Source organism: Leiobunum rupestre, chromosome 5 (assembly GCF_980474605.1).
Source record: "Leiobunum rupestre chromosome 5, qqLeiRupe1.1.hap1, whole genome shotgun sequence".
In the NCBI taxonomy this organism is placed as follows: Eukaryota; Metazoa; Arthropoda; class Arachnida; order Opiliones; family Sclerosomatidae; genus Leiobunum; species Leiobunum rupestre.
The window spans coordinates 73,129,564-73,148,132 of NC_143388.1; the positions used below are offsets into that span (position 1 = coordinate 73,129,564).

The following is an 18,569-nucleotide window of genomic DNA, read 5'->3' on the forward strand; positions in this document are numbered from 1 at the left end:
TAGGAGGGTGGTGGCAAGCCATTCATGCCACACGTACCAACAGCTCCCCAAACTTACTATTACCGTTAACCTCGACAAGTATTTATAGTAAGGGAAGAACTCGCTTAACCTTTATTTCAAATGCTGTATTTATCCTTCCAGGAAATCCAGAAGCAAATTTTCTCTGCTCATTCAATTTAGAAATATGTGTGTATGATTATGGAAACCCTTGTTGGAGAAGAGAACAATTTTATTATTATTTATTGAGAGATGTCTTTACATTTTATTTCAAATTAAAATCTTTCATTGCTTTTTATCCTTTGTAGTATACATGCTTTTGCCAATTACATTTCCACTGAAAGAAATAAAATACCAGAAACTTTAAAGCTTTATCTGACGAAGAAATCTATATTTATGATTTAAAACATGTGTTTAGAGTTCCTTTAACAGCGGAAACCGTATGGCATATAAAGGGTATTTTTTCGCTCGAAAAAGGTTTTTTTGTGAACAAACTTGTAATGCTGGAAATTTGCAATTAGGATGGTTGATTAACTTAACCGGGGGACGTGGTTTTGTAAAATTTCGCCGTTTTCGGCACATTGGTTCACCAATTGTGAAACCTTATTTTTTCATTACTTGGTGTTAGATCAAAACGTTCAATTTTACAGTTAAAGCCCCGTCATTGAAAACCTATTAAAATCATTGATTCAAGGGAAAAGACCCATTTTTCAGTGAATAACGAGACTTTGAAAATTGACAAGTTAGTCAAGCCAAATTAAACTTTCTGACCCGACAAAAATTAAAAATTGAATATGCCTAAGTAACAGAAATTAGATTTATTAATAATGTTCAAAATTGGTTTTAAACGGAGTTAATTTAATTTCTGTGAATAAGGTGTTCAAGTGTCCTTTAAAAATCCCACCCTCGGCGGTAACACAGGCTTGAGAAAGGTACAATCAAGTTCGCAAACGCACGCTCTATCATTTCCGGTTCGACTTCTCGGCAACCGCCATATTATTGAAACCATAACTTGCGTCTTTCAGCCAAATGAAGGTCGTCGATAACAGCACTAAGTTCGTTAGGTAAAAATTGAAAATAGCCCTGACCGTTGAGGTTTTGCGACAGAGAAACGGGACCAAACATTTAGTCACCAAGATGTCCAACCCAAATATTTACAATTGCGACAACCAAATCTGGATTGACGTCGTTCCAAAGATGCGTATTTTGATTATTAAACGGCCATCTCTCGGAAACGACTCTTGTTCAGAAAAGAAAATTGGCGCAAAAATTTGGATCATCATCCACAGCATTTAGCAGCCAGTTGCTAAATTCATATCGTCTTTAACTGTCTCCATCAATAAGTCGTCGGTGAAGCGCTCATATTTATGGATCGAAGTTATGTTTTGCTCAACAAGTCACTGCCTCCCTTATCCTCAACGGTGGATAAGAATAAATGGTCTAATACGTTCGCCACAAAGGTCACCTGAACTAAAGCCGCTGGATTTTTTCATGTGGTGTTTCATTACGGAAAACGTGTGCGCCATGCCAAATGAAAACAGAGAGGAACTTCTCACATGAATCAAAATCACACAGAAAATTATTGAGCATGCGTTTTCCAAATTGATTGATTGATACCTTTTTTGAACATTAATAAAAAGTTCAATTTTTTTAGATATACACACACCCTAGGATTAGGAAACCAGCACACACACAATGACTGTTAATCAGGGTGAGATATGTGCAATGGCCACGCCAACGGGGGGATACGTGGCGACAGGGGTGGGGACACCCGTGGCGGAAGTATCCCGACCACCCCTTGGGAATTGGTGGTCGTCCTCAAACGGCCATCCACAAACTCTGCCTCCCAGACGCTTGGGATTACAGGAGTGAGCCACCAATTTCTGTTACTAAGGCATAATATTTTTTGAATTTTTACCGCTCCGAGGGGACAAATTCCCTTAGGAGGGGTTAAACAATAACTGATTCTGTCTGTGTTTCTGTGTGTCTGTCCTGCGAACGCGTTCGGATTTTCCGTGCAAAGGTTAATCATTGCGTACGCAGTTTCTCGAAACCACTGCGTTCGCAGTTGCTAGGACTGTCGAAGGGTTGGCAAAACCACTGTGCGACGGTGAGCGTTGACGGATTAATTTTCGGTTGGGTTTGGTTGGGATGGTGTTTTTTCGTTAACACACTCACCGTCGTGACGGTTTTAACTCAGTTTGATTGGGTATTTCGTTATTGTAATGCTTATGTGTAGGGTGTGAATGTTGAGTTTATGTTATGACGGTGTGGGTGTTGAGTTTATGTTATGACGGTTGTGGATGTTGAGTCTGTTGGGTTGGTTTTTGTTGAGGCTGTTGTGTTTGTGTTTGTTGTGTTTGTACCGGCGTTATCTCTTCAACTTCTTCTTATTGACTTTTGGGACGGACCAAGTGCTGAGTGTTATGCAACCTTTCAACGTTAAATGGCAGGGTTTCCACCAATTGTTCACGGTATTCGTCTTAGTATAATTTTGAGATTTGTTGGTGCCGGCCGGGAATAAAACCTGGGTCGGCTGCGTGCAAGTGATTTACTCTTATCACTGAGCCACCGACGCTTGTTAAGATACGGTGTATTTCTAAAAAACAGCTTTGGCGATATTTTGTTTTTTTAGTATACCCGCTTTAAAAAATCCATTACGTATTGTCTCTGTTGTGACTTTTTGCCAAGCTGTATAAACCCACTTGCAGATTTCCACGTAGTTAGCTCGTCGTTGTCTCCCTGCAGGAGTAAAGGTGTGTTTGCCGTTTGCCATCCATTTATCCCATTCCGCTCTGTCATACGTTTTGTAAGATTTTCTTTTAACCATTGCTATTAGAATTACCGGCACAAGAGGGATGAACTTAACACCGTAGCTTACCGCACTAAAATGGTCAGCGTATCTCACAATTTTTTTATTTAAGTTCTTTTTAATGCGGGCTATCTGAGTAGGCGGGCAATATGCGTAAGCGGTTTATTTAAGTTTTTTCTTATAGGAAACGGGGAAGCAGCGGGTTATATTCTTATGCGGGCTATCTGAGTAGGCTGGCTATATGCGTGACACTACGGTAAATATTTATAAATTATATTAATATTATATAAATCTTATATTTAATTAAATATTTATAAATTATATTAATCTTATATTTAATTAAATATTTATAAATTATATTAATCTTATATTTAATTAAATATTTATAAATTATATTAATATTATATTAATCTTATATTTAAATATTTATTAATTATATTAATATTATTGTAATCTTTAATTTAATTAAATATTTATTAATTATATTAATACTATATTAATCTTATATTTAATTAAATATTTATACATTATATTAATATTATATTAATCTTATATTTAATTAAATATTTATAAATTATATTAATCTTATATTTAATTAAATATTTATAAATTATGTTAATCTTATATTTAATTAAATATTTATAAATTATGTTAATCTTATATTTAATTAAATATTTATAAAATATATTAATCTTATATTTAATTAAATATTTAAGAATTTTTATGTAAAATTTGATCGTGATCAGGAATTGAACTCGGGTCGCATTGTTACCATGCGGATAGTTCACCGCCGAGCCATTTACTTCCTAAGGGTAGAAATTAAAGTAAAGGAACCATTACGGTAAGGCGAGTTTTGTTACCAAACGGGTGAATACAATATCTGTGGATATTTTTTTATTGAACTTTGTTTTTAAATTTTTGTGTACTAGTTTTTATTTCGTCGGGAATTGAACCGGGAGCGCGGTTTTAGGACTTTGATACGTTGTGTTATAAATCTGTAATATATTATTCATTGACGTTGTTAAACTCTTTAATTGTCAGTAGGTTTAGTTTTTTCGGATACTCGTTTTTTTAATATAATATCAAGAATGTATTGAAGTTACTAAGAATATTTCAGCATAGCATTAACCCCTGGTACCATCCTCACAGCTTTTGTGGAGAAAGTTCGTCTGCATTTAAGGGGCATTCAAGGTCAAACCATATAGCAAACTTGAATGGGAAAGCAGACGAATTTAAGCTACAAAGGCTGCGAGGATGGGAATCAGAATCCTGTAGTCCAATATTCTTAGTAACTTCAATACATTCTTGATAATATGTATCTGGGCTTTAGGCAAAGGAAGGGTCGTATGTTATTTTTACTGATTAAGATAATGTTGTTTTTGGTCTATTCTTTGATCTTATATGTTTATCTTTTGTTTTTTTTAGTTTAATTTTCAACGAAAACGTCCAGTTTGGAGCAGACTTTATAGTGTGTACGTCGTGTTTTTTAGCTTATCGGGGTTCATGATAATAACGTCGAAAATTCCTGTTTGTTAATGGTAAGGTGTCGCACTAACTATTCCGTCTACGGTCATTTATTGATATACGAGCTGTGGTTTAGTCAAGTGGCTTTCTGGCTTTCTGTGCTTTGTGATGTTAAGTTTTTCGCTTCTTGTTAATACATTTTTTATTGGTGTGGATATTTGGACATCTACGATTCCTAATGCAGTCATTGATTTCCTGGGTGTGCGAGTCATTATATGATATTGGAAATTGGACGGTATTGGTCTTTCTCATGCGGTATGTGTCACAACGTCAACAGGAGGGCTACGAGCCGTTCACTACCAGATATAAAAAATAGCTATTCTACGGTATCTTCATCAAGGGCGAGTGTTGAAATAAAATGAGCGTTAAAGATGCGGCAAGTATTTCGTAAGCGAGATATTTCTTTTATTAAAATCTGCTTCGTATTATATTTCACTGATAAACTGTTCTGTAAGTAGTGTTAAATTCAATTGTGCATTGTTTTAGAACGTCTAACTCGCTGTTGTAACTACTTAATTTATAATACTCTGAATAAACTAAACTCGGTTGTTTCGTCTCGATTATTTTAATTATAATTAAAATTTTATACCGGGCGGGATAGAACCGGGATTACGTTTAAGTAAATAACTCTGAATTGTGGAGATATCTTTAAGGGTCGTCTCGAGAAATTAATACCACTAGGGACCATTCTTTCGGTTATATACTATTGGACCGAATCCCGTTCGATCGAATCCCATTGAACCGAAACGTATTTTCGTTTATAGCCCAACATAGCGGGATTCGGTTGGACCGGAAATTTAAATCTGGTTAGTTTTCACTTCTGGTAGGTTAGTTCAGGTTGGGTTTTTACGTTGCAAAGAAACCCTTCTTTTATCACGAGATCAATTTTGTAAATTTTTTTCAATCTCTCTTGTATTACCGTGCAAAAGTCCACGAGGCGTCCAAAGCGACTTATATTTAAAAATGGCACTGACGTGATTCCAAAAAATACAGGTTCTTCTTCAAAACTTAATTATTAGAAAATTAATGAGATTATAAAGAATGATACTTACGCGGGTCCGTAGTTGCAAACGACGTAGTAATAATACAGACCCCTGTATTTTCCGTTGCTCATAGAACATCCACAACCAACAGCAGTTGTGGTAGCCCAAACTATCTATTCAGGAAAATTAAGTGTTACTAAAGTTTGGCACTCATTTCCAAGTTTCGATTTAAATCCACAGCACATATCTTGTAAACAACATATGTATGTATATACATATATATAAACAACAACAACAACGTAACATATTATTTGAAATTTTCCTATACAATTTATTTTGTTGTTGAAAAGCTCTGCATTATCAGGGGGATGCTACAAGTGATATTTGACGTCTTATAGTTTTTTCCAAATTGAATCTAAAATTGCAACTGGCTATAGCTCTTCAACCGTTGGTGGTAGAGAAATGACCGTGACACTTTCTAAAAATCAATCGACTACCCTTACCGAAAATGTTTCCATTATTTGAAAAGTTGTCAAAAACGACATCTGGCGTTTCCGCCGTAACTATTATCGCTTTGCAAAATACGACAACTCAACGTGAAAGGAAATAAAAAGTATTAAAAATTGCTTATCGTTTCATTTTTCTATCGTTTACACGTTTCGATAAAATTTAAGATAAATGCAAAAACTCCCTTTGTAGAAGACTTTTGTAAAAGACTGTACCTTTTACTAAGCAATTTAATATAGTTTTAGTTTTGGATTTAATTAGGAGATATAGTGGATTTATGATCAATGCGGAAATATATTTTTATCTTCACCCATCAAACACAAATATGTCCATTCGATATCGGTAGGATATTATCTTGGTGATTCATGATGTCTGAAGGATATCTATATTCCAGGTTTGATATAAATTAGTAAATCACTAGATATCTTTTAGTCATAGGTTTGGAGAGCCAATAGAATATCAAAACGCAGGATATTCCTTGTCATATTGATGTTATAGAGACCTACTAGAGACATTAAAAATAGCCTTTTCCAGTAGGTTAAACATTACATGTTAAGTCGATTTCATATAGAAACGATGATAATTTTTTAAATAACATTCGGTTAAATAAACAGTGCTACGACCGCCAAGGAAGGCTAGCTAATTTCATTTGGATATTTTTAATTATTGACATTTGAACGTGAAAAGGTAAGAAAAGATACATTCGGCCGTTAGATTGCTACTATCGTGTATAGCGTAACTCTGTACGCTTTTGTTTTGGTCACGGAGATCTAGGACATTTCTACCATAGAAGAACACGTGTCTACATATTCATTATCCATATATGGACGTTAAGTAGCAGCATATGTCACATAATTTCTCATAAGTATGCCTCTGTTAATCATTTCCGTAGAAACAATTCTATGAGACCTTGTTTTACACGGAACATTGAATTCTATTAAATTGGTTACCATGGAAACGAAATCACGTGATGGCGATGCACGAGCTAAACTATATAGGTTGCTAAAGTCAGTAACGGGCGAGGAATTCTTTTCTTACTTTAGTTTCCCATCAATTTAGTCGATGACGCGTTTTTCATCACTTAGCTGGAAGTGACGTACGTCAATACAAGGTTTCATTTAAGAAAATACTTTTAAAGCATACTTTTGAATTATTAGGCCAAAATTATTCGTTCGCTTTGGGACGAAAAGAGTACACCTTTTACCCCAAACTACCAACTTCTTCCATAGTATAACAGCCAAACTGTATTTTGAAGTTGCTCGCTATTTCCTTAAAAATTACTCCAAAACTAGCGAATAGTTTTCACCTATTATGTTACATATTCTGGCAGGGATACTGAGACCAAAAGGGTATATCCTGGTAGATATCAGTGTTTGCTGGGGAATTGAGGGTTTTTCAGAAAGTTACTCGTTGTAACGACCAAATGACCTGTTTTGTAACCTAATAACCTTCAGTTAGGCTTAAACCCAATGCACCACCATAGGCCCAAGTCATCAAGTGAGATTTAATGCCTTTAAACAGGTGGACGGGTTACAATGCGTGGGAGGGTGGTGGCAAACCCTTCACGCCACGCTAGCCAACAGTGCCCTACACTTACTATTAACGTTAACTTATAAAAGTTTTTTGGGAAGTGGAAAATGAAGAGCTCCAGAGAAAACCCCTTTAACCAGGCGCGGGGAGAGTGGATTAGGAGTTTTCACCCGGTGCCACAAGTTGGGATAGAACCAGGCTCCTCTTTCTGCGAGGCGAAAGTGCTAACCACTCCGCCAGCCCAATCATCTTGAACGAGGTTTTTACGCTGTTTTCAATGATGTGTAAATATTGCTAGAAAGAAATATTTGTTTCTCTTGAAACTAAAACTAACCGGTCAGATTAACTTTTCATCCGATTTAAAGCGCAGTAATTTTACCTATTAATGTTTTTAACAGAACGAAAACTTTAACGTGTTCTTTATTTCAGTTAATAGGATTCAATCCCAGTTTGTGGGACTGGCTGAGAACTTGGAACAACCACTTTTGCGTTGTGTAAGCAAGCTCTTTCTTTACTGGTTAATGGGGTTTTCCACCGAGTTCTTCGGTTTCACCCACCATAAAAACTTGTTGACGTTATTGGTAATAATGACTATTGGCTCGCGTCGCATGAAGTGCTCGTCAGCACCCTCCTACGCATTAAACCCCGCCACCTGAATTATTGGCTTTAACAGTAACTTGATGATTTAGGCCTTAAGTGGTGCCTTTCGTATTAGCTTTGCTGACTCAGTGGCGTAACCAGGGGGCACAGGGGGCACATGCCCCCCCCCGAAACGTATGGTCGTACGTACAAATATTTTTATTTTTTTACTTTTTTTTCAATGGCGTGCCCCCCCGAAAACAAATCCTGGCTACGCCACTGAGCTGACTATTAATAGAACTATTATTAAATATTAAATATTTAAAATAAATTATGGAAAACATTTTAATTGACTTTAATGTGTTATTAAATAAAATAAACTATTTCATCACAACTAAAATTTGATTTTTATCTAGCGTACTTATTAAAACCCCCGCTTTTAAAAATAACCATAAAGTTATCTTTATCTAATTAATTATGATTTAGCAACCCTTAGTAAATTTTAAATAAAAACATTTAATCGGTCGAGAAGTCAAGACGAAAAACGGAAATCTTCATATTATCCTCAAAAGATGTTTGGGTGAAAACAAATGGCCTTACTTGGGTAAAATGTGAAGCATATTGAAAATCGAGAGATTGGATTTGCGAGTTTCTGAAATTTTCAATATCCATGTACCAAGCTTCAATGGTTCCATCGTAATCACAAGTTGTCAGTTTATCTGAACTCTAGATGGAAAATAAGAACGAAAATAATGATTTTTTTTCAATTGAACAGCAAACAGTTACATTAACATTGTTTTTGAACTTCGACAGAATAGCAATCTTGAGACGATGCATGGGGAACATGGCTGAGCTTCCCCCGGGCACGAGACGCACGAAGAAAAGAGCCTTTGGAGAGCTTCAATCCCGTCATAAGTTTAATTGGACCAATAAGAAACTGCCCTGATGTGTTTTTTTTAGCGGGAAGGAGCTTTTTGTTAGGGTGTGATGTCGATTGGGTGCAACGTTAGAAAGCGGTTTAACAAAGTCCTTCTCCAGAAATTTAAATGGCAAAAACTTTAATAATCCTCAAGATAAAAAATTTTTATCTCGATAAAAACCCCCATCTATCTAACCATCAAATAAAAATAACTACAAAAAATATTTTCAATTCTGTTTGAAGGGTAGCTTTAAGGGATCTTTTGGATCTCCCCAGCATCATACAGGGTGTTTTGAATTGGTCTGACTGGGCATTTTTTTCAGAAACTGCAAGAGATAGAGTTGCTAAATATTCCGGGTATTATTTCTAGTGTGGGATCGTTTTAAATCCTAAATTTCAGTTAAATCGGAAATAATTTCAGGTTTTTGTTTTAAAATAATGTTTACCTGTAGAAAAAAGTTTCGTTTAGAAACTTGTAGAGTGCTGTCGAAAATGTTCCAAAATGTTGTTTTCATTGGAAAAGAACACTTTTTCACGAAGATATGAGCTGCTGAAAAAAAGCTTTCCATTTAATTAAACATTTTATTCGAATAAACATAAGAATTTAACAAGTGAGATTCTAGGATACCTCCGTTTGCAGCGATACGTGTTTGGTGAAAAAGTGTTCTTTTCCAATGAAACCAATTTCTTTGAACAATTTCGACAGCACTCTACAACGTTCTCATTGAAACGTTTTTTCTAGCACCTACCGGTGAAAAAATATTTTTACAAAAACCCGAAATTATTTCCGAATTTTCTGAAATTTACGATCTTAAGCGATCCTATCCTAGAAATACTAACCTGAAAATTTCGCAACTCTATATCGTGCAGTTTCTGAAACAAAAGCCCCGTCAGAGTAATTCAAAACATCCTGTATATTCAAAAACGGGTTTCATTAAAAATAAATGTAATGTATTTTTACAACTGTTTCGACAATTTGAAATTAATTTAAAAGATCAAATATATTGAGAATAATTGCCATTGAGTTGCCCTCCTTTTCGCAAACTGATAAACATATTTCTTGGTTGGAAATGTATGTATTTTAAAATAATTTATAATTCTGACCTGTCAAACTGTTGTCGTAATAGTTATGTTCTTATAAAATACGTTTGTTTTATGAAATATAAAATTAACACTCTGAAATAGATAAAATTTTCATAAAAATTATTAAAGAAAAAGCATATTTCATTACCTGTTTGGTAATTTCACATGTAGCACAAAAGTATAATTTGCTTTAGAGAAGTTCAATTTAATACAGGTTGGTAAAATTAATGGAAATAAATTGTTTAAAAACAAAAGGTTAATTGATTAAATTAAAAAAAATGCCTAGTCCCGCACTACAAAACTGGTACGATTGTAAACCGTCGTATTGTGCACTGCATTGCTAACACATTTACCCTAAGCGTTTCGTAGTCTCGTAGAGAAAGCTTAATGGTGTAGTCCCTAGACCAATAAAATTAATATTAGGAAGTTTCGTATCGTTGTGTAACGGACAACCGAAGGTTCAGTGTACTAATGGCAAATCATTATTTAAATATAGTACAGAAAGAAATGTTACAAACCGGAGCTTTACCAAATACAGCAGATATTTAAATTAAGCTTGACAGTTTTCACTATCATTTGAACTATTAGAATTAAGATGTTTCGAAATGAATAATAATGTTCGCAAAAAGGAGGGTCAACAAAAAAGCTTTCCAAATTATTATAAACATTTCATAATAATTCGATGGATATACGTTTTTAACTGATTTGTTATTCAAAATCAGTTCCTTGGGAGATCCCAATCGGTATATGATATCCTTTAAACTGATTTGTAATAAGATCGGTTTGACAATTATTTAAAGCAGTGATAATTAAGTTACAGTAGTGTATATTGGTTATCGTAACTTTGTGAATTTTTACAAAACGTCTGATCGTTTTCATTAGTAACCAAAATAACAATTTGTTTTAGCAAACCTTTAAGTAAATTATATACGAAAGTTTTAATTTTATAATGGTCTCTTTTATAATAATCCTTTTTCAGGGTATAATTATTCTCCACAATATCCTTTGAAAGTATTTCTGTCGAAAGTAAACTTCAATCTGATAATAAACCAGTTGCTTCCAGAAAAATTAAACTTTTAAGATAATTGGACGTTTTAATTTCCAAGTATATCTAGATACTGCAGATTAAGGGCTGAAAAAGAGCGAAATCAACAAAGGACACCGCCCACCGTCTATGTAAAATGGTTTTTCGGTCAACGTCTCTGAAATTTGGATATAATGTACTTTAGAGCAGCGGTTCCCAATTGTTTTGCTATGGAACCGTAAATTATCCACCTAATTCTATCGGAACCCCAACTCATGTTTTAACTTATCTTAAAAGACTCTTGACACAAACCAAGATGGCCGCGCTGCGAATTCTCGGAACCCCACTGACCCTTCCGCGGAACACCTTTTGGGAACCGCTGCTTTAGAGAATGCTGATTAAAAGTGTTGCTGGGCCGAAAGCTCAGAATCTATATTTTCGTCACCATCGCCATGTCAATGTCGTTAACTCGCGAGAAGGCCTTTTGCCAAACCCATTGTAGCTTCGGGGACTAAAAATAAAATAAAAGAATTGCGTACACGGAAATACGATAAAGCAACCTACCGCGATTCGTTAAAGAAAGAGAGGGAAAAATCCGCCCACGAGAACGGAGAATGGGCTAAAGGGATTAAGAAAACAATAATAAGAGCATGCGTGGACGGATGACACGGTCAAGGGATTGCGTAGTCGAATAATATGGTTAATGGATTAGCGTTTGAGGAGAATATGGCAAAAGGGATAATAGAGTAGTTTAAGTAAAAGTCGTTTTTAAATAAGCACTTAGCGTCCTATATTGGGACTGAGCGATAGTGTAAATGGATAAAGTGCAGTTTGGAACCAAAATCGGTTTTGGAGATGCTTCGTGAAAAAAAAAATGGTTTTATATCTTATCTTGTTTCATTTTAAATTGTTTAATCGTGTCCATTTCAGTTATTTACGCGCTTCTCTAGTCCCATGTCCGATCAAATGTCGGTTTAAATTCTTATTTTTTTCGGATTTTCAAATGCTTCCATTCCTTAATTTTTGACTGCAATGACTGGATATCTTAAACTCATTTCGGAATTCTTGGAATCTTGTTGAATTTTTCCAGGATTTCGTGTTTGAGGAAGAGTTAATTGGAATTTAAAGTAATTCAGAATCCATGTCGGATTTTGAAGATTTCGGATTGTAAATTGGATTTCGTGTAAAGTGTACGGGATTTCTTCAAATGTTCATCCAGTCGGTTTTATTACACCCATATTTTTCCCTACAGGTTTCATAACGCGAGCTCTTATTATTGTTTTCTTAATACCCTCAATTAATCCCTTTAGCCTATTCTCCGTTCTCGTGCGCGGATTGTTTCCTCTCTTTCTCTAACTAATCGCAGTAGGTTGCTTTATCGTATTTTCCGTGTGCGCAATCCTTTTATTTTATTTGTAGTCCCCGAAGCTACAAAGGGTTTGCCAAAGGGGCTAGACGGATAGATTATTGCGCTTTTGCAAATATTAGAAACAAATAAATTTAAAATTGAGCCATTCTCAAATGGGGAAAGCTCCCCTTAATCCTTATGCCAGGGACCACTCACTCATTGTTGCAGACGGTTTGGCTTGTGGGCCCCTATTAAAAACGAGGGCCCCAAATGCAGCGCACTAGGAACATTGTCCTAGAAAATAAACACTTCTGAGGCAAAAAATATGAATTCGTTTAGGAAAATTCTTTAGAAATATAAAACGTATTCTTAATGATCACCAAATATTATCGACGCTCTTCCGAGGTAGCGCCTAGGATCCAGTGACAAACAAGATTAAAATATCAAAATCTGGATTGGTTATTTCTCTATGTTACTATTGAATAAACAAAAAACAGCGTTAAATTGTACTGAAGTTCAAAAATATAGTTTATTATTTTATTTTATTTAATCCTTCATGGTTCCCTTATGTGCGTAGTTACCCAACATATAAAGTCCTTTTACTACTAATACTATGCCTACTAAGTTTTCGAAATCTCAGTGATAGCTTTCGGTCGCGATTAGATGGCACTACGACCAGCAACAACGACATTTTAAAAGTCGCGCTTTTTTATTTACATGTGGCAGAATTGATCAGAAGTCGGCCGCACGGAAGTCGCGAGTTCGACTCCCGCTGATGGTCCCAAACTATACACTCAATTGTGAATTAATAAATTAAATAATTCAGCCAGAAGAAAAAAATTCTTGAAAATGGACATCTCGACCTTGAAATTGTTTCTTTGAGTGTTTCAATTTGTCATTAATTAATTTTGAATTTAATTTAATTAAATTTTAAACTTACGTGGAATTGACATAAATTTTGGCCAACGTGTTCGAAAGGCTTAACTGAAATTGAAACAAAAACAATTATTTATTTATTAATTCTTTAAGGAAATAAGGTTATTTTGAATCACAATGTACATTTAAATAAAAAGAGACAGTACTTGAATTATTATTATGTTTGAATTCACACTCAGCAGCCCAGTCTGCCGCCGCTTTAGCCAGATCATCGTTCCAGGTCTAGAGGAAAAGAACTTTATAAATTAATGTGACTCTGCGTGAATGTTATAATAATATTGGGATTTGGTGCTAGCTCGTAACAAGAAAGAAAAAGATGCTAACTCCAATTGATAGTATACATTCTGTCAGATATTAATAAATCAGTCAACCGACGCCCAGAAGTGAAGGCATTACATGGCGGGACAAAGAAAACACTGACCCCCCCCCCCCAACGCAAACTGGTACTAAATATTCTAGTCAGAGACCAAAAGGCGTTAAAGCAAGGGCCGCAACACCTCATTCGGAGAGCTGCAGAGCTGCTAACTAACTCCAGCAGAGGGCCAGCACTGTTGCAACCCCCAAACGATAGCCTGATTCCGAACCCATTGGCTCAGCTGGCCCCTTGGAAGTTCCAGAAAACACTAAACAAGTGTAACATCTCCCAGTCCTTATGAGATGCGAGAGCCGAACCCCAACACCCCGGGAAGTCACCCGGTATTACATCCCTTGGCTGTTTAAGGGCCCATTAAAATAAAGATAAAATCTGGAATTGGATTAAGTATAAGTCCTACCAGATTTCCCATATTTGTGGCAGGTGGCAGATTTCCGTCTGCACCAACGGCATCTCCTTTGGCCACTTGCATCCTGATCGAGTTGTGTTTGTTTAAAACATCATTTATTTCCGATGGAGAAATGTCTTTCACGGTGCATTCTGATGACTTGCCGTGAGTCATCGTACAAAATGTTCCCAAAATAACTAGCAATTCCACAAAATTCATTTCTGAAAAAATTGTTGCAGATATTTCCATGAAAAGCGTACGATCAAAAGGCATTTAAATTTAATTTAAAATTGTTTTGATTGTTTTACTTATGTGCTTTTTACAAACAGTCCAAGGGATTTATGGGCATTGGTTTGACGTACAGTGTCCGCCATCAACCGATGCCGCCGAGTCGTACATAACTCTTTACCAGTAAGGGTTATAAATTTTAACGAAATCTTATTCTACGCTTCATTTACCGGCCTCGGTATCCCAATATAATATTTTTAAATCTGAGCTGAAGGAATTAATATTTTTTTCCATTTAAGTGGTTTTTCGCGATTTTCGACTTCAAACCTACATTTCTTTTTTGAATTAAGACCGACTTGGTTGAAAATTATATTTTTAGTTAGTACTGATCATTTGCGAACTACGTTTTCGGTTTCGTTAAGAAATTTTAATTTAAAGTGAGATTTCACGCCAATTTGAGGGACTCCACAACCCGTGTATTAGAGGTCGGCGTTTGGATAAGAATTAATCACTTAATCTCTTTCTATCCACAACTGACCATTATCCCAAAAATTAAATTTTTTTTGCATGTTATAAATCCCTTTCTATCCGTGGATAATTTCTATAAATAAACAGTTAACCGCAATTTTTATGGTTAATCGATATTTTGGAAGGTTATTTATGCACTATTGTCATGTTTGAATTTCGTACCAATTGATAAAGGCGCCATTTAACTCGAAAAAACCTGGTAACTTGAAAAATTCGGTTTGTCAAAAAAATAATTTAATTGGACTATCTCTACCTTATTTACAGAACTAGGTAACTCAAAAAAATTCATTTTCGATATAATTCCTCTTGGGCTTATTAAGTTGATGTACAAGATGATTGATAATTTGTTCTAATTTAATATTATAAAAATATTTATAATATCGGGGTGATTGTGTACTTAAATATCCGTGACATCTTGCTTAAACTTAATTTATAAAGCCATATTTTATTTAATATTCCTAGCATTGGAATTTAAAAAAAATAATTTATGACTGCTTATTTACATATAAAGGAATCGTTAGCGAAGTTAAATCGGTTTTATTTGTGAAAATGAGCTACGACGTCGTTTTGGTCTCGTTGGAATCAACTGTACATTTTGCCAGCGATTTACAATAAACCAGTTTTTTCCTATATACATTTATCGTCTAATTCAAAGTAGTGAGATCTCATCTTCCAATTAAAATACGTTTCCGTTTGAATTATATTACTTAGAATACTTTCGCACGTTCGATATTTTTTTGAATAGTAATAGAAATATCGTTGGTTTCAAAATATCGAAATGATTTGATGTAACATAACCATAATTCTGCACATATTTGGGATTAGGAAATAATTTTCCAATAGTGTAAATATTTTTCGAATAGGTATTTGGGAGAAAATGAAGTTAAACATTTTGTTTAAGTAGATTTGGACTCTCAATTGAATTGCATATGCTCTGTTCGAATGTGTTTAGAAGATGATGAAAATTGCGTGTTTAAATCTAAAGTTCTTTTACCATTGTGATTAACAACTAAAGTAATGTAATTTATTAAAATTATTCATTATTGAGATAGACAGTTTCAATTATCATTTTCTGAATTTTCGCATAAAATACTGTTGGAAAAAGTGTAATTATGTTCATCTAGAACATTCAATGTTTTCCTCTGAAATTGGTTGTGATGCTTTTGTGACCAACGTGCTTTCTTCCAACCCATGTTCATATGTCGCGGATGGATATGCTATACATTTTAGTACAGTAGTTGTCAGTAATTTTTTTAAACCACATTTAGAGCCCTTATATGTTTTTCTTTACCTTAACTAGCTGTACTGGGAAATGAGTAGCTGATGGTATTAGACTATTTTTAGTTTTAATATTCATAAAACTATCGTCAGTGAAATGATTAGAGCAAAGCCTATGGTTAAAGTGTAGGTATTCCGTTGTAAAAAACGCGTATTCACCGTTCTTTTTCTCTGGAAACTTGAAAAATGATAATCAAGAATTCTTATTTTTCGTATTAGAACACTTTACGGCGGAACAAAATGATCCAGGCATATTAAAAACATTTAAAAACTACTTAAAATGTAAATTACAAACTAATCAATTTTTGCGTCGACTTAAACTGAATATTGAATCGCGCGCTAGGACTGGCGGATACTCTTGCAGCGCCATCAAACGTTCGGATCCTATGGGCATTTTAGCGGGAAAAAAATAAATACGGATTTTTGAAAGAGAAACGCCTCTCAGTAGCGAAGCGACTTTACCCTCTCTTTCTACGTCAACCTTAAAGTTTTGAGTTAAAAGAAATAACGAGGAAAAATTTATAAACAACATCTTAATATAATCAAATTTGATCCCCAATTAGTATAAATCTCAGGTATTATTAAACAGAGTAATCGAATCCCATAAAAGCGAGCATTTCAGGACGCCTTTAAAAAATGAAACGTCGGCTTTCGGTTAATTGGGAAAATTTCTGATCATAATGGAGATTATGATGTAGATTTTAACATTAGATATTATTATAGATTTTTAAGTTGAATTTATCGTGTTGGGAATCGTTATTAGTCTTCCGAAGAGCCAAATATAGATGTGCAAGGAATTAAAAGCGTCAGTCGTTTCTCACGTTCGGAACGTTATAAATGTTGCCTTATTCGTTTCCGAAAGTAGCTATTTTCAATTTTGAGAACTCATCGCGTTTTCGCTCGTATTTGTCGCCATCGAACTAGGTTAGCAGTAATTGTAAAAATTAAAAAAGGGGAGGGGTAAAGAGTTTCCCGTTCCAAACTTTCCGGTACTCCATCACTCTGCGACAGACTGCCATAAGTACGAGCTCATTCCAATAAGTCTTTTGTAAACTCGTTAAATTTTCCCTACGAAATAACGAAATAAGAAAACTGATAATTATCAGGTTCGGGTTACCCGGAACTTTGAGTGCGGTTTCAGATTTGTAAAAAATATTTAATATTACGAAATGAACTATTTTTATTAAATTGTGGCTAAGGAAAGGATAGATTGTTAAAGAAAAAAAATTGTTATAAGGGAATACCATCGCTAATGTTTCCATTCCAAAGTGAATGATTTAAAAAATTAAAAGTTGAAGTTAAGTTAGGTGAAGATTGCTTTGAAATTGGGATCGATTTCACGAAACAATTGTTTGGGATAAGAGCTACATATTTTTTATTTAGTACGTAGCGAATTTTTTTAAGCGGAAGAGATATTAGGCTATTAGATCGACATAGTGGTTGGACGGATGCTTTTTTAAACATTAAAATATAACAAGTTCCATTCTTTTTTTTAAAATAGAAAGTCTGGAGCGAAGATATTTATATTTACCAGCTGGAGATTCAGCTTCGGCTTTGTAAGGAAAGATAATGAGCGATACGCTTTCTGCCCGACTTGATACTATTATATTTGAGTCGCTCGTTACATGTGTGCATCACAGATCTATTACCTACAAGCGGTTGGAGTTTAGTCGGAACCAGTTCCTCTAACTGAAATTGAGACTAAAAATGAAAGCTGTGTTTCCCCAGTGTTTAATTACAGTTATGTAGTTGCTGCCTCTTTTGTTTTGTGAAAGCATTATTTTTACCGTGACTAAATGTTTCAATTAAGGAAAGAATACGAATTTGTTTCTGTCAGTAGATTTCCAGGGCAAATATAATCGCTTCAAAAATCAGGTTGAAAAGCTGTTATACGATAAACAGAGAGATACGTTCATATTCTTATCTCCAATTTTGTATTTACAATTAAGTTTCTATACATAATTATAATAAGTAATGTTTGTTAAGTAAATATTATTGAGATTAGAAAAGGTCAAAAGACCGACTATAGATTTGTTAATCGAATCATTTATAATTACGCTTATTTTAAATTTAAAAAGACTTTAATAAAATAGTACCTGTGATTATTATAAATAATTATAACAAATGAAATTGCGACTTAAACTACTTTTTAATAGTATGATTTCTCAGAGGTATATTTCTGTACATACATTTTTTAAAAGACTGCTGAAATAAGGTCCACTAAAACAAACGTTACCAATAATATTACTCGTATTTTTAAAAAGTGTGACGGAATGTTTTCTCCCTTTTTGATTTCGGGCCTTAAGGGAGAGCCCCTTAATGGTAGCCCAAACGTGGTCTACGTGGTCTATATCTCCGCTGGGGGCGCGATAGAGGAAAAGGGAAAAGGAGCGGAGGTAAAAAGAGGCTTTCGGGTTTTGGTCCACCAATGATACGTGTGAACAAGAATACAAATTTTTGTAACAATCGTAGTAAAAATAAAAGATAATTAGGAAAACCGTTCCTACATTTATCCTTAATCTTTCTCAGTAA

At 34.6% G+C, this 18,569-nt stretch overlaps 1 protein-coding gene across 1 annotated transcript; it reads right to left on the reverse strand.

The window, feature by feature from the left end:
- Window positions 1-216: 216 nt before the first annotated feature.
- On the reverse strand, window positions 217-17,625 carry LOC149945827 (venom allergen 3-like). The gene is made up of 7 exons (XM_090175751.1): window positions 17,569-17,625; window positions 14,016-14,224; window positions 13,389-13,464; window positions 13,247-13,290; window positions 8,533-8,658; window positions 5,386-5,489; window positions 217-334 (listed from the first exon to the last, which is right to left on the reverse strand). The coding sequence occupies exons 2-7, from the start codon at window positions 14,220-14,222 to the stop codon at window positions 283-285; spliced, it is 609 nt and encodes a 202-aa protein (XP_090031877.1). The 5' UTR covers window positions 14,223-14,224; window positions 17,569-17,625; the 3' UTR covers window positions 217-282.
- Window positions 17,626-18,569: the final 944 nt, after the last annotated feature.